The following is a 23,743-nucleotide window of genomic DNA, read 5'->3' on the forward strand; positions in this document are numbered from 1 at the left end:
ACCATTATGAGGGCTTTATGTCCTGTTTTTATTAGAATTCATTTTATACCCTTATTTCACAACAGATTTTACCTTTACTAAAATGATATATTCAGAATAGTTTTTAAAAAAATTAATGTGGCATGCCACAATGTTGTCAATGCCCAATCAATATTTCAAGATTTATAATATTCGCATACAGCCATATTACTAACAGTCACCCTGGAAGCCATTAAGGTGTTTAGAAAATTGAACCTTGAACAGTAAATCACTGTTATTACATTACTTACATTGCTGTGAATGGCTCTATTTGCAGCCTCTTGAGCATGTATGTGTGTATGCATGTATTCCTTCTATGTGAAAATAAGAAACAGCCTTAAGCCTTAGCATATGAAATGGCTCATGTTCTTCTTCAGCAATTGACCTAATATCTGCTTGTGTTACATGAATGAATGAAAAAAGTTCAGTTCTTCAGAAGCTTTTTGGTTAGGGGTTTCCAAATCTACCGAAAATCTGCCTTAATGGACAGTGAAATCAGTGTTCTAAGTATATTTGTTGTTAACCATTTAAAATATATATTTGCAGAAATCAAGCCAATAAATCTGTAAGACAGTTTATCACAGAGTCACAGGCCTGGCGCAGACCACAGGTGATCAAGTTCAAGTTTCCATTCAGAGAGGGGATTATTGCAGAAAATACAAGTTGCAAAAAGGTTTATAAGTTAAACTGTCTGCTATAGGTTTTGGAAATAAAAGCTTAGCAAAAGCAGGTGGGTGGGCATTGGGTCTCACCCAAAGCAAGTATTCCAAAGTCATCAGCATCAGCCTTCCACCACAAGGTTAGACCCTTCCATATACTAAGCCCCTTCCTTCAGCTCCTCAGATTAACATTCATAATCCAGTTTTAGGTATATCATAAGTAGTTAGCCAATAAATACACTTTCATTCACAGCTGTGCAAATAGATATTGATGAATCAAGCAACTGAGCAAAGCCACATTGACAGAGGTCTCAAAACATCACGAAAGAACAGTTACCGATTCCAAATGCAGCACACATTCATACCCAGAGCACAAATCATGAAGGCCCAATTTAAACAATACTTATTCTACACACACACTTTTCTATATGTGCCAAGCCTGGTAGCAGGTTTTGGCCTCACATACCATTGTTGTGCCTCCCTCTCTCCCGGCAAGTTATAAATGGTAACACCCAAACCAGATCAGTGAAGACCTCTTGTTAAATAAATGGGGCATATCAACTTTGCTTGTTTCATATCCTACATCAATTCCTGGATAGTGATAGTGACCACATGCTTTGTGTGGAGGTGCCCTTAAACATGCCTTGGAAACTGCAACTGGTATGAAACATGGCTGTTAGACTGTTATATGGTGCACTGAGTTAGAGTCATATAACAATGTTCTGTTCTGAACTGAAGGTGCTATGAAGTCCTTAACAACTTGGAAAATTGATAACTGAAGAAACACCTCTCTCAATACTGTCCTATCCAAGCAATGGTCTTTTCAGGGGCACCCCATATTTGAATGTTACATATGGTTACAGAGGAAAGGGCTTTTTCTGTACTGGCACCTCACTTATAGAATTTTCTCCCCACTGAGAGCCACCTGGCAGCAATCTTGCCTTCATTTTGGCACCATGTTAAAACTCCCAATTTTACTTCTTAGATGTGTGGTTTGCATGGTCTACTTTGAAGACAGCAGATGAAAAACCTTTCACTGTAAAAGTTCTAAATGAAAATCCATTGCTATCTGGGCTTTGTATTTTAAACCTGTTACTTAATCATACTGTTTAAAGGAGGAGAAAAATAATGTTGTCCTATTGTACTATTTTCAACAAAAAAGTCACATATCATTATGACATAATTTCTGCATGATTTCTGCAGATGTTACACATTGTAAAATATTATATTGAAACCTCAGGGTAAGCAAGAGAGGACACTACTGAACTGAAGAAGAAAAAACTTCATTGGAAAGTTCTTTTTGCTGAAGAAAGCATTCTGAAATAGCTCTGAACCACTAATGTTCGAAACAATCATTTTTATGTTGTGTGTTCAACAGTGCAGAAAGAATTAAGACCAATACATGTTGAATTTTATTGCAGTGTTGTATATTGTTACACATCTGAAGTACATTGCCTTTGAAACTGTGGGGGAGAAAACATATTTAACTTTTCTCTCCCATTTTAGTACATTTGTATTTTTAAAGTTTATACCAATGTCAAATTTTAACCTCGGTATTCATGTAAAGAGCTTTTGAGGAAGGCAGTATGTTTTCTGCATCTATTCACTCACCTAGATACATGTAATTATATAGAACATATTCTAAATATATATAATATATAAGCAAGAAATACCTTCCATCCATGATTCTGCCATTTAATGAACACAAATTCCAGCTGCTAACTGATTAAATGATTCACTGTTTGAGTAGATGACCTAACAAAAATCAGTTACTCTTTAGTGATCTTTTACCATCCTTGCACACATATATTTCCTGCAATCAAGTTCTTAGCCTTTGGATTGTTTGTTTTGAATTAACATAGCAATCACTCTCTGTCGCTGTCTTTCAGTCCATAGCAAGCTAATGCTATATGAAGACAGGTGATACAAAGATGATTCAAAAATAGCCTAACCTAGTAGCAATATTTATAAACCAGCTCATTACCTTATTCCTTGTGAATAGCTTATTTTTCCCACTGGAATGCCCCACTGCAGACATATCCCATATGACTGAAGGTGTTAAAAGTATAAAAAAAGCAAAGGCCAGTATAAGGGTATTTTATTCCAGTACTGTTTTTCATGTTCATAATGTTCACATATCCATGGATACTCAAGAATGAGAGCAGAGATCTCATGGAGATAAAGTTAAACAAATATTTTCAACAGTAGTTACGAGGAAGGAGAAAGTAGCAAGATTATTAGGTCAAAACAGAAATGGGAGTGAAAGGTTTAATTACCTGGATAAAATGCTACCTTTCTAAATGGGACAATATTTATACCATGCAGATAAGATATTCTGATAAGCAGATCAGAAAGAATTAAAAGTACAGCTGACTTCATTTGGATTTTGGAGGTTAGAGCATAGGAGACAGTGTGGTGTTAATGATTTGTAGTAATAAAATACCATACCTTTCATTAGTTTTGCATACTTTTTGAATGCCCCATGTACACTGGAGGTCCAAATGTCCCAAGAGTTTGCAAAGCTATGCTTCAAATGACCTACATTGGATGTAACACTGAAATATGCTTTATGTGAACATGCAGAAGCAAGCCTTTGGGTTGGCCATTTCCCCTTAGCATTGATGGGAAGGATGCTGGAAACATCCACTTCCGAATTTAAACTATTGTTGTGCTCAAACCTGCAGGAATATGTAATTAGTTTAAGACACCCTTTCCTAGGCTGGTGCCCCAGGTAGCACATCAAATGCTCAGAGATTATGGGAGCTGTAGTCCAAAACATATCAAGGGCACCAGGTTGGGGAGGTCAAACAAGTCAAAATTAAACTGTGGTTTATGGTCATGGCTTGTTAACAAGCTATGGTTTTGCATTATATCTGAAACAGGGTTAATACCTGGTGTCTTTGCCCATGGTCTCCACATACTAATTACCTGTGCACACATAATGGGAACAGTGTTTTTTTAAAAAATAAAATTAAGAATTTTAATTTTGGATCCAGTCATAAATGCCAGACACATCAGTCTCGTGGAGTCTGTTGTACATTTCTAAGTATCCCTGAGCCCAAGAACAAAGCAATATTGACTTAAATACATATTTTAAGGATTGAACTTTTGGGCTTCAATCGTATACCACCTTACGTAGAAGTAAGCCCCATCACACTTACCTCTGCGTAGGCATGTATATGTTTATACTGTCAGATGGCAAAAGAAGTATTAGAGAAGAGACACTGAAGCTAAATTTAAACATTGTGTTCATCTTAAAGCAAATACTTCCAACTTTGTTTTATTGTTATGGAGTACTTGGGTCCATGTACTAAATAATATATTTTCATAATCTTTGTATATATCCCAACATGTATATATAGGTAGGTGAAAGGTAAGGAGTTTTGTATCACAGCAGCAGCTAGGAACAATATGACTAAGCAGTTGGGTCTAAGTTTCCATTCTGTAGAAGTATAAACTTTTTTCTTTCAGCAATCAGGTCTCATTAATTCACAAGGTTTTCAGAGAACTACTTGTTTTTTAAAATGATCAAAAAAATAAACCATGCATTAAAAAAATATGAACCACACAGATTTAACACTAAAGGAAACACCACAAGGCATTCACAATGACAGGGCCTTCCTCCATAGACAATACAGACAGTTTTGCATTTCTGGAGGTCAGATCAGAGGAAAATGTTAATTTAATATAACAGAAGTATCATAGTTGTTATTTATACTAACCTGTATTTTGATTGGCCATGAAAAGTTGCTGACATATACATAGAAAGTAATGTTTGGGTTGCTCCGAAAGTTGAATTTTTCACAGGAAAAACTATCTCTGTATTCCTTTATATTAGCCCTTGAAACTACAGGAATCTCTTCTCCTGATATCGTTCCAGCTATGAGAGTACATAAAAATAATGAAAAGCAAGCCCATTAAAAAAAATAATTAGCTTGTAGTCCATTCCATCTCAAGGACACACATGGTGGGGCACAACAATAAAACTAACAGGTATCTAGATATCCATTACTATAACAAAACTGTAGACGGAAACAAATTTAAATTCCTCAAAGCTGCTTAATTCCACCCAGTCCAAGGAAGGAGAAACAGTTTCAGAAAATGCACATTCAGCCTTGGATGAATATTCAGGAGAAAAGAACACTGAATTGTGCTGGACAGAGTTCCTTTCTGCATACTTTGCTGCTTGAATCAAGCACACAGTTCATATGATCAAGACAGCACACTGGATTCATCTTTAAAATTATGATGGAATATTATGGGGAAAGATCTCTAAAGTATAACATCTCTATAAGTGACTTCTATACATTTTCAAAAATGGCATGAGGAATATAAAACAAACATTTATACATATATCCTTTATATAATAGCAAAGATTATGAATAGTTGTTCAGATATTATGAATGATTAATGAAACATATAATGGATTTGAACGTTATATCAACTTTATCCCATTTCACCACACAGCTAATACAGTTTCCTCAAGTTACACTAAAATTGAATAAGTTATTCAAGTGTGTAAAAAATGTATTTGTCTTGATTGTGAAATATTACTTTAGTATCTCAACTATTCTTAGGACATCTCATATTCAACTTATTCCATTTGTAAGACATGAGAATCTTCAGCAATTCTGTTTGATCTGTAAATTGCTGAGCTGGCAAAAAGAAACAAAAGATTACCCCCCCGCAAAGTAGGGGATTTCAAGCAACAATGAAGTAAAAGTAAAAGAAACTGCACCTCAAAGAAAGTATTATTAATTGGGAAACACACATTTGATAGCAAACAAGAGACTGCCTCTGATATGCAGAGTACAGTGTGGGGTGGAGGCTGCAGGAAGAACAGCGGGGGGGGGGGGCATTTGTCATTTTGCTTCTGTAAGTATTCTCCAGACTCGTGGAGGGGAAAGTACTGGGGAGAAAGAAGCTGGAACAAAGGATTTCAGTGGGAAATGGGTGAATGAATGTATTAAGCTCCCATTCCCATGCTGCTTCTCCCTTCAAGTGACCACCCACACTCACTTTCATTGCTGGAAGTAATCATGAGAATGAAAATTCCATTTTTACCATGCATCTAGTTCCACACTAAACAGAACTAAGATTCAACAATGTACACTTTTAAAATCTGGAGTGGGAGTCCCATATTCTGCTTCACCAGTAAATGTTTGCATAGTAAATCATCCATCAGTTTACTTAACAGTGTGTAGAGGGATGTGAATATGTGCTGCAGCACAACTCCCAATGTCTCTATGTGCAGTGCAACCCCAAAACTGCCCTCATTTAGTGCAAAGGTCTGAAAGGGTCTTGTAAGCATATTTGCAAGCCTCCTTACAGTTAGGAACAATGCCTGATTATGAGGAGGCTTCTTAAGTACATAAGGTAAATGTGCTTGAAAGCTGCTCTCGGACCTTCATGCTAAACATGCAAAAGTCAGGCTTGAGGGGGTATAACTAGTAACAGAGGTCGGACCTACAGCTGTGCCCCAGCCTTCTGCAAATTTTCACCCTTGCATTTGCAGGATGAATACCTGAAGAGGATTTGTGTCACTGTATTTTTTACATGTTTAAACACAGACACACAAACACACAAACACACACACACACACACACACACACACGGACTAACTGAAGGACAAGGATGCAATGACAGGTCTCTTAGTGCTAGTTTTATGCAGTAATGAAACTTTGTCTCATTTTACTGAAAATCATAAAAATTTCTTTAGGGAACGGTACAGTTTGACTGCCCATGGCACCATCCCTTGCCTCCCTATTAGCCCCTTGAACTATTAACATCAAGTTCTTCCTATTCAGCAGTTTGTGGTAGTGCACCTAGGTATGACACACAATCTGCAATGCTAGCACAGATCTCAGAAGAACAGGGAGTGCAGGTCTGCAAAATACAGAGATAGATATACAGTGGATACACAATGTGGAGCTACACCTGGCTGCAATTCATCAGTGTGTGTACACCATATGTTCACAAATGCGCATCTCCCTTTCAAATGTTGCAGTGTTCCACAGGTAAAACCATAATTGACACCTGGAGAAACAGATCTGTCACATAAAGTGTGAAGCGCCTCCTGTTCTTAACCATTCTGCATAATTAATTAAAAATGCAATCAATGGTGCTCTCCTTGGATATATTTTCAGAAAGTCAACAGAACCAATTCAAAGAAACTTTCTAAACAAAGCTTTTTATTAAAGCCAATGGAGAAATTGGGTTCAAAAGTTTGAAAAAAAAGATAAGCAGGTTCTTTTATCAGCACACACAGAAGGATTTTATTGTTTGATATCAACGTTAAGGTTAATAATTAAATTCCAGGCTTGAACACTGAAACAAAGAAATTAAAATCTCAGTCTCTGCAGTAGTTAAGAAAGTAATTTATCTTAATTAAAATCACTGCGTTCATAACACTGCCATTCTAAAAATTTAAAGAGCATACAAGGTTTTGCTACCCAAGTAATTTTAATTGAATAGGGAAGAAAGTTAACATGTTAATGAACCTTTATTCAGATTGCAAATTATCTGAGTTTTAAGTAATATCATTAATAATGGCATAATGAGAATGGAAAAAGAATACATTTTATTAAGCTTTACTAATAAGAAACAAAAAGGCAATCATGTAAATATAGTTAGATGATAAGTACTTGAGGGAATATGGAAGTAGAAATACATTATGGGCTTTCTTACCTGTAGAGCCAATTGACCAAGTGATATTCAGGTTGAAGTTGTTTGATGCATTAATTGATATGTCCAAATTTTTGTTTGACTAAAAAAATTAAAAAGAAAATATGAAAATTACATAAGACTATTGCTTAAACAAGCAATGACCTTATTTCAACTACAGGTGTTCAAACATATGCCCTGATCTTAAACACCAGGCATGCTCCACTGACGTAGTTTTTCACATGCTACAAGGCCTTCGTCCTCTACAGCTGATGACAGTGAAGGCCTCCATGAACTTGCAAAACTGCCATAGCTAATAACCGAAGCTCTTTGTGCATGTTACCGTATTTACTAGAGTCTAATGCACCATCAAATCTAATGCACACCTCAATTTTTGGAACCTTGAAACCAAAAAAATGTATTTGCCGGTGAATGTAAATGTTCTATCAAATCTAATGCGCATCTTAATATTCATAACATAATTTGGCCAAAAAAATAGAGCATTAGATTTGAGTAAATACGGTAGTTTCTGGAGTGCAATCACTACTGATTTCAAGGGGCTTCCCATTGATTTGCTAATGGACAATTCCCCACAGCCACCAAAAAAGCTGTTCTTCTAGAGCAGGCTTCCTCAAACTCGGCCTTCCAGATGTTTTGAGACTACAATTCCCAGCATCCCTGACCACTGGTCCTGCTAGCTAGGGATCAAGGGAGTTGTAGGCCAAAAACATATGGCGGGCCGAGTTTGAGGAAGCCTGTTCTAGAGAAAGTAGGCTGCTTATCATCAATAACAGAAGAAAGGAGTAGTAGTACCTTCCCTGCCCTTGCTAGTGAAGCTGTAGGGTTGTAGGAAATGGCTGATTACATCAGGATATTAGCTAATAAACTCAGGAATGTTTAACTGAAAAGGAATATATCCAAGAGAATATAAGACTAACAATCTATCCATTTCACATGATAATATAAAATCCAACTTGAAATTTTATTTATAAGATTCAATGAAATTAACATAGACCCAAATGTTTTCCTATATTTTTTAGCTATAGTAAAGTCCAAATTAGTTGTTTTCTCAAGCAAGATTTCAGATTCACACCGTAGAAGGTTGCAATCCTATACACACTTACCTGGGAGTAAGTCCAACTGAAGTCAATGAGCTTACTTCTAAGCAGATATGCATAGGATTGCACAGTAATTTGGTTAATTCAGAATTAAGGTGTGGAGCACCTCTTCAAATTGCATGCTCCTGAGAAATAAAAGCTCAGCCATCAATGTCAATAGCTCTACAAAAAGGCATCTAAATTGCTACTATATTTGTAAAGTATGTGATATTATTAGGAAAAATGCTACGAACTGCAGCGTTCCCATCTCACAGCCACACAAGATATGTTTCAAGTTAATGTGTTGCTGATGAGTGTTTTCAGAGCAGAATTATTGCACTTCTCAGATCTGCTAAAGCATAAGGAATAATTTTACATTAACTCTGCATAGAGTTAGTGTCATTGCATAGTTAAAGGTTTTTTAATTTATCATGTAGTTATTAACAATATTTTTATACTGCCCATTAACAAACATTTATCTGCAGTACACAGAAAATAGTCAAAATAAGAATACAGCTTGAACATAAAAATGAGTATCATAATATAAGCAGGATAAAACCAACAATAGTAAAAACAGTAGTTTCCAAGGTCTAAAAAGCAAAAAACTTGTTTCTAAAACTGAAAAATCTGGGACATATAGTCTACACCAGCTCCCAAAAAGTCTACAGTGTAAGCACCAGGTTAGCATTTCCATCAGTGAGAAGCCCTCTCCCTAATGGCTACCACCTCACTTCACTGGTAGAGATACCTGGAGAAGGAACTCTGAAAATGAACTTCAGGTCTTGAGAAGTATATATGGGTATCCTGGCTTTTAAAACAGCAACACTTTAAATATGGAATGAAAACACAAACACACACACACACACACACTTTATTTAACTTCTATAAACACCTGCCCTATCCACTGCCTTGTCCAAGAAAAAAATAAATATGTTTCACACCTTACAGTACTATCCTAACCAGTCTACTAAGACATTAGTCCTACTGAATTCAATAGGGCTTACTCCCAAATAGGTGGGGCAAGGACTGCAGCCTTAACAAGGGATTAATTGCAGTGATAAGCAGCTATTCATCCGCATACAAGTGAGGAGGCACTGTGATATGCTCCACTGCAGAAAGACTGAAGCTAGCCAGCAACCAGTATGAGAGCATTAAGAAACATTTGGGCATCTGCAGGAGTGAGACAACTTAATTTACATATGTGTGGAATGGAAATTGATTTGAGTCCTAATGGATGAGGATATATATTTTACTTCAAAATCTGAGTTCAGTTATTATTCAAAACCTGAAGAAACCACTTGTTTTCCCTGAACTGAAAGTTGTTTATATCATCCCTTCTTACTACCTTTTAGTTCCTACAAACAGATTTAGAAAACCACCAGATATAATGGATACCTAGTCTATGATCACTAAATAATCATATTAGAGGCAGTTACTCATATTAGCTCACCTGTTCAGGATTTGCAATGAAGTTTATGGCAGTGTGATGGCGATCATCTTCTTGTAATAAGCTGAAGGTAAACTGATAGTCAATCAGTAAGCTGTCTGTGGACAAAACATTTAGAAATTAGCAGATGAGATTGTCTTATATTCAGATATATCTGAAGAAGTGTGAATGCACACGAAAGCTTATAACCAGAACAAACTGAGTTGGTTTCTAAGGTGCTACTGGACAATTTGTTTGTTTATTTAGTCATGAATATTGTACATGGTTCTTCACTTGATTTGTTTGTGCTTTTATAATGGAAATAATCCATTTTGACCAGAGACAGATGTTCCAACAGACCAACAAGTTCCTGGACTACAGCCCATGATTTTCATAATGTGGCACTGAACCAGTCTGCTAATTTTTCCCTAAAAGTTTATCAGTTAAAAGGGTTCTTTCCAGTGGTATTTGTAATGTTGCTGGAGGTTTTTTTTATATTGATGAGAGTGCTGGGGGGGTGTTGTTAAGTGGTCCACTGAGACCTGTCCCCCTGCAATTTTTAAGTGGTTCAAGAAACCACAAAATTTGAGAAGCACTGCTCAATTAATACTGTATGATTGGAATATCATGGAATTGACCTACAAATCTTTTCACCTTTCTGTGGTATTGCATTGGTCTGCTCAGTCCTTCTATCTCAAGCCACAGCATGGAAAGAAGCAAGTGGAATGCCACAGTACTATGGGTCAGAGTAAAATATTGCCAGATTTTTACCATGAATTCTATTTGAAAAATTTAAATATTCCTGTAAAGCTGTACTATGCAATATATATGAGACACACAGCACAAAGATCCATGAATTCTAATCATGGTCATATCTTTTCTAATATAGTTTTGCATTTCAACTGTTATCATTCTTGGATAACAGTCCTGGCAGGAGTCCTAATTTGTCTTTGATGTCATTATCCACAAAACATGTTCTTGAACTTCTAGGACAGTGACAATTATCAGGAGAAAAAGACTTGCCACAAACCACTTGAGTAGCTATCATCCCATGTTGACAAAATGTTCTTTAGAGTAAACTATTGTAACTGCGAGAAGAAATCAGTCATTCCCCCATTACCCATGCATAGGAAATACCGACCCACAGCAACAGCAGAAATATCAAGATGATAACACAGAACCTATCCCACATAAAATGCAAGAGCACATAGTGTCTCCCCAACCACAATTCCACAGCTCACTAGTCAGGAGGCATACATGTAGAAACCCTTAACAGAAAGGTTAAAGTACATCTGAATGTCAATGATTTGACAGAGAACACCCACAAATCACATTTCTATTGGTGCTTTAAACATACACCACTCTTCACCCCCCCATAACTAATGTTATGCTGATCTTGAGCATGGAATTGAGCCCTCAGTGAGCATATTCTTCTGACTAAACTGCACTCCTGTCATGCCCCAATTCCACTTAACACTGACTTAACATTATGTCATTAATGTCATTGCTACGCCATTATGTCATCAAAATACCTTTACTCCAATGGTGAAATTTGGAGATCCACCGACATAGGAAATTTAGTAGCAATCCTAACTTCTTCCACCAGCATCAGTCAGAGCATGTGTCACCAGTATTAGCAAAATTGATGCCTTAATTTAAGAAGAATGGGTGCCATTTTCTCTGTTAGATTTCCTTCAGCTATATCCAATTACTAATGTCAGCCACAGGAGTGCTACATTAATTTAACATAAATACCAAAGGAAAAGAGAGCAGCTCAGCTGGGAGTGAAATTTTAGATTTCCATACCCAGCCACAACATTTATGAGGTTATCTGCAGTTTTATCATTTTTGCTCCTAAGTTTCAGTATGGGATAGCTTCCCCAAGAGGTTATGTTTCAATGATATTCCATATTACAGGTGTCTGTGATGTTTTAAAAAATTAAGATGTGGTAAAATGTTGAACCTGAACAAGCAGCATATCACATTGCTATTTTTTTAATGCAAAATAAGCAAGATCCATGTAACAACACATGTTTACCTTGGTATGTTAACAGAAGGTTCGGTTTATTACCAAAATTCTTCTGTTAGCAAACATGCCTGCACAAAGACTTTTAATTCTATCACAAACATTTAATCAAAGGTACAGATTATATATCCATAACCTTTGCATTCAAAACACAGACTATTCAAGAGCCTGTTTGAGTTTACATAAGACGGATTCACAAAAACAAATTACTTTAATTAGGAAAGAAGTCTGTATTGATTGTGACCAAATTAAAGTGAGATGTTTAGCATTAGGAGAGCGGAAAGGCTGATGACTTTAAAGCAGCCAGACATTATGTTCCTATCATCTCAGTGGCATCCATGTTAAAACAGCTTAAGCAACAGTATCAAGGGTGCATCACTGGAGTAGGTAAAAGGGCCACAACACAGGGCAACTAATATAGGATTTGTTATCAGGAACCACTCAGTCTTTGTTAGTACAGTGGTACCTCTGGTTACGTACTTAATTCGTTCTGGAGGTCCGTTCTTAACCTGAAACTGTTCTTAACCTGAGGTACCACTTTAGCTAATGTGGCTTCCCGTTGCCGCCACGCAATTTCTGTTCTCATCCTGAAGCAAAGTTCTTAACCCAAGGTACTATTTCTGGGTTAGTGGAGTCTGTAACCTGAATCGTATGTAACCTGAAGCATATGTAACCCAAGGTACCACTGTATGCACAAGTGAAATTGTGGATGAGCCCTGAGCCACATTACCTGTGGTCAAGACAACAGAATTCCAGCAAAGAACAACATACAGCTAATTTTCTAGCATGCTTTGTGACTTAATTTATTTGTTCCCCAAGTGGTCAACCTAATTACATAAAGGGAATAAAAAAGAAAGCACAACCATGGCAACAGATAACATATATCAGCACTTTACCCCAATTAATATAAAAGGGGTTCTTGTGAATAGAACAGCACATTAGTGGTGGAATGACATCTTGACTCAGGGAGGGAAGGGAAGAAATGGAGGGGAAGTACCAATGGTTTTATTGACAGGCGGATCTTGGGGTATTCAAGTGCTTGAAATGCAAACATTTCAGAGGTCCTCCCATATTTGAACAGCATATGGTTTATACAATGTAATAATATGTAAACGCAAAAAAATTCATAATGCCAATGTGCCAATGTGCATGGTGAAAAAATTGTAGATAAGACACTTCTCTTTTGGCTACAGATCTGTAAGTATTATATTGTTCTGCAGCTTGAAATATATACTTAATGTAGTACTTGAGTCAAATTATCCAGATTTCAAATCTTTTTGTTCTTATACATGTGTAATTCACAGTATGTTTTTCAATAGTAGTAATAAAAAAACAAAAAACAAAACCCCACAGTGTTAATTATAATAATAATAATAATTATAATGGATTTTCTTAGAGCTAGCTGTTAAATGTCTCACATTCAACACAGATTTCATTCTTAAGTATGAGACAAAGTTTAATGAGGAGCAGAAGTTGAAGTATACATTGACTTTTATTGTATTAATATTTTAATTTCTAGTGATATTTTAAATAATTGCTAATTTACCGGGTATCAATTTTGAAAAAAATATTTTTTTCTGAATTATTATGTTTATGTGTGTGTGCCCCTTATCTTCCTCTGATCACTCATTGTCATCCCACCATCAATCCCCTGACTCTGAGCCTTCTTCCCTTAGGAGTTCCCCAGCTAGTGCCTCCCACCACTCCTCTGCCTCCAGCCAGTCTACGACACCATTTGCAAAGCATGTGTGTGTATGCATATTTTCTTTTCTATCACATCTTGTATAGTCAATTACATGACTTCAAACTCAGTATAAATACTGCACTAAGTCAGAGCAGAATTTTTTTACACCCACTATGGACTCATTAAGGTCTACAAAAGGTCAGGACCATTCTCAAGCAAGCAGTGCATATAAATAATTTGAACATTTTGCTACAAATAGAAGAGACGTTAGTGGTTATTTCTCTGAAGAAAAGTTAACACATGCACAGAAGTACTTCAAAACTGGAGCATTCATCTGGATAAGCAAGAGTTGTCCGAATCAGCTCCACATGTCTGCAATGAGCACTGTAAAACTATATCTCAAGAACTAAAGAAAAACCACTATTTAAGTAAGGAAATAAAAGTCTAAGAAAAACGTGTAAGCAACCATTTAATTTCAGTAAAGCTGCTCAATTAAGGAGCAATTCACTTTCTAGTGAGCGTAAATGACTCTAGTCCAGGTTAACGAGTATTTTGTTTTTGTATCCTGTAGGGAATACGGACATTGTTCTAGTCAAATCCATATAAGATATGCCTTAACATTTGGCCTCTTAAAATGTTTGGCTGTAGCCCATGAATGCTCAGGAAAACAACATACTGAGGGAAAACCTAAACCTCCAGAGAGGCAATGTTAATGCAGTAAACTATTAATCCAACTACTGCCAACACACAAAAGTCACTTTTTCCATTCAACAAGTGGAATTTGGTATATATGGCTCTTCTAATCAACTACAATAGCCTGATTGGAGCAGTATACTTGATGTGGGAGGCATTCAACCAGTGCATATTTTTTTAACCTCTTCAATGTCCTGCCTCTCAATCTGGATGAAGGACTCAGACTATATTCTCTGCCAAGAACTTTAACGCTCAAATCTGTATAGTACGGAAGCGAGGCAAGGATCAGTGACACAGCAAGTGCAAGGCATGACTACGCATGCTATGGTACTGATCCCACAAGTGACATGTCTCCTGGGCAACTATTATAAAGAAGAGAGAAAGGAATGACTTCAGCATGGCAAGTAAGATGTTTCTTTAGAATGGGCAAGCAAATGGGAACTCCTTTGGGTGAGCTGGGCTGAGCCTGAGCTGTCCATTTGCACCAGAGCTAGTATCTCCAAGTCCTGGGGAGTATGTTACCGTATTTTTCATTCTATAACACGCACCACACCATAACACGCACATAGTTTTTAGAGGAGGAAAACAAGAAAAAAATATTCTAAACGAAACAGTGGATGTATGATATTTGTGGTTCATGCTGTGGCCACAGACATGTGATCTGACGGTGAGTTTGGGATAGCCCAATGCAAAAATCCTGAGGATCCATGTGGATCCATGCTAAAGTCGCCCTAAAGTCGCAGGGGCACTGGAAGTCGCAGGGGCGCTGGGGGAGTGAACGGGAAGCAAGAGAAGGAGAACGATGCCTCACACTGACAGGAGCCGCTTACAGCCGCTTTGCTGTTTCAAAGGAAGTCACGGACTGCTCACGACTCCAGCAGATTCCCCCGCCATCCGTAGGCATTCGCTCCATAACACGCACAAACATTTCCCCTTACTTTCTAGGAGGAAAAAACTGCGTGTTATGGAGCGAAAATTACGGTAGTTTATGCTTGCTTGCAAAGAAAAAGCAGGTCATGGCCAGTTCCTTTTTTCTAGAAAAAAAAGTTGCCAGTACTCATTGGCTGCTTCTATGCCCGCTCTACCCCAACCATCACGAGCGCTGCCAGTGTGGTGACCAGGCTGCCATGGGCCAGCAGCAGAGCACAGTGCACGGTGAGGTAAGCTCGTCACAAACTGCGCTTCCCACTCTCATGCTCCTCGGGGAGCAGGACTCGTGTGCTTCAGCCAGTCCCAGTAGGTGGTGGCCAGACTCTGGTGGGACTTTTTTCATGCAGCGGCTCCCCATGCAGATGAGCATCTCTGGGCAGGGAGATGCCAGTACTGTGAACCAGTGAGTATCGCAAGCACTGATCATGACTAATTAAGGGTTATTGTCTGTGCCTAGATGAGCTCATATGAGGTATCAGTCAGAAGGAGCTGCCAGTGACTCAGCACAAATTAGAGTATAAGTAGCCCTGTATTTGTAACGCAGTTGGGGTGGGGTGGCTGGCTGGCAGGCAGGCACTGATCTATGCTGAATTTCTGCAGGGAGACTACCGTATTTTTCGCTCTATAGGACGCACTTTTCCCCCTTCAAAAATGAAGGGGAAATGTGTGTGCGTCCTATGGAGCGAAGACACCATAGCCCCGCGACCCTCTCCCGGCTGGAGAGGTAACGCGCGGCTATGGCAGGAGCCTCCATAGCCGCGCGCCACCTCTCCAGCCGGGAGAGCGCGCATGGGGCTAAAGAAGCCCGGCTTATTCTCTCCTGGCTGGAGAGGTGACGCACGGCTATGGCAGGAGCCTCTATAGCCGTGCGTCACCTCTCCAGCCGGGAGAGCGCGTGCGGGGCTAAGGAAGCCATAGCCCCGCGACCCTCTCCCAGCTGGAGAAGTGACGCGTGACTATGGCAGCAGCCTCTCCGCTGCGCCTTTCCGCTGCTCCCTGACCTGCTCTTTGGGGCTGGTGGTGGGCTTCCCCCCGCCAGCCCCAAAGAGTAGGTCGAAAGGAACCTTCCAAGGTAGCCGCCTGAACGCACCTTAAACGGCACCTTGTTTTAGAGTGGGAAAACAAGAGGGGGAAAATTCTCCCACTCTCTGCGCAGCGCCTCCTGCCGCTTCACTGAAGGGGCGCTGGGCAGAGAGCGGAAGAATTTTTTTCCCTTGTTCTCCCTCCTCTAAAACAAGGTGCGTCCTATTGTCCGGTGCGTCCTATGATGCGAAAAATACAGTATTTGCTGAGAAGACCTATTTCTAAGCTGTCTGTCTAGAACTAAAGGCAGTCAGAGGTAGGAACTGCACTGTACTTTTTACTGAACTACCTGTCAGCGCTAAGGAGACTCAGCTTCCATAAAGCATGATTAGTCTGCATACTATCAGTGGTTGGTTTGGGGGGGGGGCAATGGCATTTTGCTGGTGTCAGCAGCACTGCATTTAACTGAGATGGGGAGGGACAAGGCAAAGCAAGGGCAAGGCAGCGGAACTCTCTGTTGGCAGCAGCTCTCCAGGTGCCACTCACTCACTATTACCAAGCCAGAGCTCCTCTGATATTGCTGCCACCTCACCCCATCCCTGTTCCAAGAAGCAGCAGATCACCAGTGGGAGGACACCACTGCCTCCAGCCTCCATCTGCTTAGTGAGCCACTACAGCAGTTGCTTAAATCGAAAGTGACCATTTTTCAAAAGTGTGGTTAGCAGTACTCAACTTTGCAAAGAACCGAGTACCACGCTGAACAAGCAATTTCAGCATAAGGGTGCAGGTTGTTTAAATGGCACATAAAGTCTTGATGCACGATATGGAGAGAAGGTCAACACATCCACACATTTAATAACTGTTTTGTGAAGAGCTTCCCTTTCCTTAACAAATTGCATTGTCATTAAAAATATTTATGAACAGTAACATACAGAATTAAGACTCAGAGCAGGGATAGGGAATCTGCAGCCCTCTCACATGCTCCTGGATGCCAACCTCCATCAGCCCCAAGGTCACAGAAGACAGGAGTGGTAATTTTGAATCTATACAATTTTGAATTGTATAGATTGCATTCATCATCCAAAAGAAAGCTTCTAAAGGTCCAGTATTACAAAATATATTTGTGCTATTTTTGCTCACTTGTTTAATAAGAACAACACAGTAACATGTGTTTCATCCATTTTTAAAATTCTTTTTAGGAGACTTTCTAGTTTTAAACAATGCATGTCATTATCAAACTATTTTGTATATATCTATTTCTTTTGCAAGCTGTACACTGTTCAGATGTTGTCTTTTATTTTTGCTAAGTTATTTGAATACAAACTAGTCAGATCCATTTATGTTTCCAGAAGTGTGACTTTCATGATAGTGCTGTTTGCAACCATACAGAATGTATCTGCAGACAAAACATGCCAGAATTGTTTATTATAATACCGCTGCCAAAGCTGTTTCAAATTGGCATAACTTATTTTTCTTAAGTGCTTAGGTCTATAACAGGGTGGGCTAAAAGTGAAGTTGTTTTGAACAACTGATATAAACTATTTTAATGTCATCCATGGTATATGGGATTCTCGTAGTTAGACTGCTTGATTTTGTATGCAGATGTTACTGGACTCCAACTCCCATCATCCCTGCCCACTGTCTACGCTATATAGGACTAAGAAGCTGCAGTCCCAGAGTCCACACCTGTTCCATTGGAGAAATAATCCCCATTCATCACACACAAACATTCCACACCCTATGATATGAGTAGGTTCCAAATGCTTCACCTCTGATTTAGTTGGGATCATCTTCAGTCCAATGATCTCATCTATCTGACCCCCACTTTCAGACACTAATTTACAGCAGACACTGAAATAGAAAGCTGGTTATCAGAATACTGATAGTAACTCACTCCAAAAGCTATGGTGTTAACCAGCCGTTTCATATAGATGTTCATCAGAGGAATTCATTCACATGAATTCTGTTTAACACTATAATCTAAACTCTAAGAAGCCATAGTGTCATCTCCAATGATACCCTATTAAAATAAATTGAGAGCCAGCAAACCTAAACTTCAACTGGTAAATGGACATAACAATACCAAGAGAGGGTCATATACTCTCTGAATAACAAGATAAATTGGGGTGATGAAGATCATGATCTCACATTCCTGAACTGGATCAAGTCTCAAGGTAAATCAGGGATCCCCCTTAGCTTCCAAGTTGTTTGTAGTCTTGGGTGTTTTTTTTTTTTTAAAGAAACATAAAATTCATGACACATCCCTCCTTTCTTTCCTGTGAAACAAACCAATTCAACTGTGGATATGCCCAGAGCTTGAGACAGAAGAGGAAGGAGAGGTGGGAGGACCTTGTGTTTTGACTGAAAGGTTTAGCTTTTAATCACGCTGAATTATATTCCAAAACCACCCCAATCACCAAAATTTTGGGGGAGGCATATTAAAGTAATAATAAATAATAATAATAAATTTTATTTATATCCCGCCCTCCCCAGCCGAAGCCGGGCTCAGGGCGGCTAACAACACTAAAATAGTGCAACATTATAAAAACATTATAAAAATTAATTAAAATCAAAATTGATGGCAACCATAAACTAAAGTTTTGTAAAGATTGCCGAGGGAGGGAGTCAGGCTGCGCCCTGACCAAAGGCCTGGTGGAACAGCTCTGTCTTGCAGGCCCTGCGGAAAGATGTCAAGTCCTGCAGGGCCTTGTCTCTTGTGACAGAGCGTTCCACCAGGTTGGAGCCACAGCCGAAAAAGCCCTGGCTCTAGTTGAGGCCAGCCTAACCTCTCTGTGGCCTGGGACCTTCAAGATGTTTTTATTTGAAGACCGTAAGTTCCTCTGTCGGGCATACCAGGAGAGTTCCTCTGTGGGGCATACCAGGAGAAAGTAAATGTACTGAGTTGTTCTTCATGTGAAGTCTTCTTCTCCAAGCTTTGGCTGTGAGAGTAGTGTGTAAAGGGTAAAATTATACTACAGCGGTTAACTCAGGTTAAGAACTTGTATTGTTCTGGAGGTCTGTTCTTAACCTGAAACTGTTCTTAACCTGAGGTACCACTTTAGCTAACGGGGCCTCCTAATGCCGCTGCGCTGCCGCTGCATGATTTCTGTTCTCATCCTGAAGCAAAGTTCTTACCCCAAGGTACTATTTCTGGGTTAGCAGAGTCTGTAACCTGAAGCGTCTGTAACCTGAAGCATCTGTAACCTGAGGTACCACTGTATTAGGGTGACCTGCTTCCTGGTTTAATTCTAGCTTTAGAGTTGCCTGAAAATGAAACCACTGGTATGACTAAGAGGATTTCACTTATGTTTTTGCAGTCCTCTCCCTTTCTGCTATTCTGCCTGGCAACAATCCACATTTCCCACCCACCTACTCACTGACAAACTCACTCTCTCAAACTCAGTTCCTTGTATGGGTAAGAGGGATTCTTTTATCCTTATACAAAAGGCTTGTATTTTAAAAGCATGTTTGCCCTTAGCAAGTTATACCAACAGTTCAACAGATGCAATTACACAGTTTAACCCCAAATACTCCAGTAGTTGCCACTACTCCCTCACTTCCCATTAATCTTTGCTTCTGCAACAATTTATCAACTTCCTTTTATAACCTAAGTTAATGCTAACACCTGTTCTTTGCTTGCTCAAGTTTTAACACTGAAAAAAATGTCTTTATTGAAAGAACAGCCACAGTGGGAAAGGATTGAAACAGTCTAGGAGGGGAGATATGCTTTAGGGTTGTTTTATGCAGGTGAAAATCTTCAAGGAGGAGATCATTTGTGTTTCTTGCCCCATTACTGCAGCTAGCTAATAGTAAGAGAACTGTTGATTCAGTGATGCCTTGTCACTTCTTGGGCAATGCAAAGAGATACAGTTTGTTTCAACGTCAGTGAGCCAAATCTTGGCTTATTTAACAAGTCATAGTCAAAAACAACCATGGCTTATTGTTATGTTCAAACCAGGACGATATCCGATATAATGCTTGCCGGATCAGCTAAGGATAGCACACCAGCAAGATTCCCAATCTGTACCTAGAACCATACACAATGTTCACAAAATCAGGGTCAAATACTTTTTACAACGGATATCTGCTACAGGAAAATATCTGGGGTAAAATAAAAGCTACTCTACCCACTGACTTCCATGCTGGGCTTGATGCTGGACAGAACTTGATACCTGTTTTTAACCTTTTTTACCTGTTATGAGTATTTGTACAATGTAGATGCGGTACATCACAGAGCATTGCCGAAGTTCATTGCCATATCTTTGGTGCACTTGTCCTTTCAACTATTACATTTTTCATATGGCTTTCCTACTGAAGGGCCCTCTAATTGCTATTGCCCCACATAAATATTTCATCTTAACAAAGCATATTTTTTCTTCTTCCCCACAGTTCTTTGCATTAAAAAAATACCATGTTTTATTTTACAATGGGGGAGTTGGACAAAAAATATTGCTGGACAAGCTTCCAGCAATTAATTTATTACAATACACCTGTCCTCTGTTCACAACAGACTAAAGTAATTTTGAATTTTATGTTTTTAATATACACCACTCTGGGATCTATCTGCAGATGAAGGGCAGTATATAAAACAAATTAATAATGACGACATCAACAACAACAACAGAGCCATAAGGAATAGCCTCAGTAGAAAATGATTTGTAGCTTCCCGTGATTGCTGAAGGTACACCTCTTTGCCCTGGCTTTTGACACAGATGTATATTCTTAGGATCTTCCTTATTTCTGTAATTGTAAGATGTTTTAAATATTGTGTTTTAATGTTGTCAGCCACCTGGGACCTTAGGATGAAGGACAGGTAATAAATTTAACAACAACAACCCTAATTTAGTTCTACTATTTGAAATTCCTTAAATAGTAATAGGTCTTGAATTATATTCATGTATGCAAAAGTGTGAAACAAAGCAACATGAACAGAGCATGAAAACTGGGTTTGAAAGAAATATGGTAGAAATGAATATTTATGGGGAAATTGCTTTGGTTTGTGGTGGGGAATGGAAGGACAAATTGATATTCAGAATGCGGGAAATTACACTGGGAAGATCTTGAAAATATATTAATATAAATTCTGAAGGGTACCTTGGAGGGAAATAGATCAGTAGTAGTAGTAGTAGTAGTTGTTGTTGTTAAAATTGTACAATAGGGGTGTAGAAATGATAAATGGGTTTGGTTTTTGCTGAAGAATTTAAGAAGCATTCTTTGGGGTCAGATCAAAGTGCTTCTCGTAAAGCCTTTGTGAGAGTTCAAACCGAATATTCACAAAATACCTGTCTCTGTTATGATCTCCCTTGCCTCAAGGCCCAAAAGCTGCAGCAGAGCCCCAGAGAAGTATCTTTTCCCAGCAGGGAATGGGACTATGTATCAGAATCTCCAGTGAGAAACTGATACTATACACATCATTCCTGGCAAGATGACAGCCTAAGGACACCCCAAAGTAAAAAACTGCAAACTAGAAAAAACTGCAGAACAAAAATTTCTAAATAAGGCTATGGTTATTTTTGTCTAACACCATCATTATGTTATATCACATATTGTGGATAAACCATCTGCTAAATCTATTATTTCCTACATATTATATTGCTACTCTAATTCAAGATGCAATTTGTTCCACTAGCCATCCTTAAATACTATGGAGATTTTTAGACAGCTTTTATTCCTAGATTACCAAATATTGAAAGTACAATGACAGTTTGTGGTGATCATCACTACTACATTTAACAGTAATAAAAATAGCCTCAATCTGCAAAGTCAATTAGTGTCAGATATAATTGCTGAAGCTCATTACTCCAAGTCAAGCATGACAGCTTTACAATTACAGTAGGTATTTAGTTTAAACAAATGGTGTCCCAAAAGAAAACTAGCAATAAAAAGCCAGTAGCAGAAAATCAAATTGCTAGGCCGTATCTTACACTTCACCCAAATTATTTGTGGTAGGGTTTTTTTTGCCTCTGAAACCTGCCATTTTTTTTAGATCTTGATTGGAAATTTCAACTTCATTGATTATAATCAATTTCTGCTAATGCATACTAATATTATTTTAGAATATAAACTAATGTCCACAAAACATTGTGAATATAACAAGCTATTTAAGTATAGTAAGGCTGCCACCTAGTGCTGGATAACACTTTCTACTGTTCTTTACTAACTAATGTTTAAAGTAAAAAATTAAATACTTTTTTACATTCAAAAATGTGGCATTAAATACACGTGATTACTTAGAAATTATATGTGTGTAAATGTATATTTGAAAGGAGCAGAATGCATTCTCTTAAGTATAAAAAGTATCTTTGTACAACAAGGTTTACTCATTTTAATACCTTTCACAGTGGAGGAAAACGAATTTAATTACTATATAGATATATACATACAAATAATCTAGTAACATAATTAGGAGTGTTGTTCTCCACAGCTTGGTTTGGGGGTGCCCATGAATATTTCCACACTTGAATCAGAGTTCTCATTTGTTAATCCCAATCACTCTCCTCCACTGCCCTTTCATATAGGCAGTCACTGCAGTCACTATGTGATACCTTGTTGTTCATCTGGTGACTAGGAAATAGCTCCAAGACATAACCAGCCTTCTACAGCCACTAGATTTCTAGGGTGGTGGCATATCATTGAACACAGAATCACTTGCCCAAAAACAAAAAGAAAAGAAAACCCAGTACAGTCATACCTCGGGTTATAGACGCTTCAGGTTGCACTTTTTCGGGTTGCGGACCGCCGAAACCTGGAAGTACCGGAACGGGTTACTTCTGGGTTTTGGCAGTCGCGCATGTGCAGAAGTACTAAATCATGCTTTGCGCATGCACAGACGCACCAAATCGCAACCCACGTGTGCGCAGACGCGCCGCTGCGGGTTGCGAACGTGCAGCCCGCATGGATCACATTCGCAACCCGAGCGTCCACTGTACTATTTTGGAGAGCTGTTACATGAAGATGACTCTGTGACAAGATTCCTCTTAGCCATTGCTCCCAAGATGAAGAAGTAAACACTTGACATTGTGGGGAAACAGAATAAAACAATTTCTTAGTGAACAGGAGTGATTAATTTTAAGGATACCAAATACCAGTAGGTCCTCCAAAAGTGGTAAAACAAAGCAATAACAAGAGAATGAAAAGCAGTCATGAGGCCACACCACAAAACACATACAGTTCAAGGCCTTCTCCCCACAAGAATGAGTCATGCACACACTCAGAAATATCAGGAGGAGTTTTGTCACTCACAGTATTGGCAATTTTCCAACTTGACCAGATTTGGAATTACTGTCAATAGTTTCAAGCACAGATACAAAAGGGGAGGAGCTCCAAAACTCTAGGGTTTGGTGGCACTGACTCCAGGAACAGTTCTGACACCACCACAGGGTCTAGAGATGCAGAGCCCCTGAATGGAGCTCTTCCTCCAATCCAGTTCACGTTCGGTGGTACCTCCTGGACCAGAATCGCCTGTGAAGCCACTACCCTCTTCTGCAAGGCCCTTCCAATCTTCACCTCCAACCTGGCACAAAC

The 23,743-nt window shown here is 38.8% G+C and overlaps 1 protein-coding gene across 3 annotated transcripts in view; it reads right to left on the reverse strand.

Moving 5' to 3' along the window:
* Positions 1–23,743, reverse strand: part of ATRNL1 (attractin like 1) — a 498,126-nt gene that overhangs the window by 276,753 nt on the left and 197,630 nt on the right. For all 3 annotated transcript variants that reach the window (XM_053389095.1, XM_053389093.1, XM_053389094.1), the window contains 3 exons: positions 9,888–9,982; positions 7,365–7,443; positions 4,400–4,557 (listed from right to left, as the gene is read on the reverse strand). In XM_053389095.1, the coding sequence (XP_053245070.1) occupies positions 4,400–4,557; positions 7,365–7,443; positions 9,888–9,982 (332 nt within the window). The remainder of the gene's footprint in view (positions 1–4,399; positions 4,558–7,364; positions 7,444–9,887; positions 9,983–23,743) is intronic.

The sequence above is a fragment of the Podarcis raffonei genome, chromosome 5, assembly GCF_027172205.1.
Source record: "Podarcis raffonei isolate rPodRaf1 chromosome 5, rPodRaf1.pri, whole genome shotgun sequence".
NCBI classification, from domain to species: domain Eukaryota; kingdom Metazoa; phylum Chordata; class Lepidosauria; order Squamata; family Lacertidae; genus Podarcis; species Podarcis raffonei.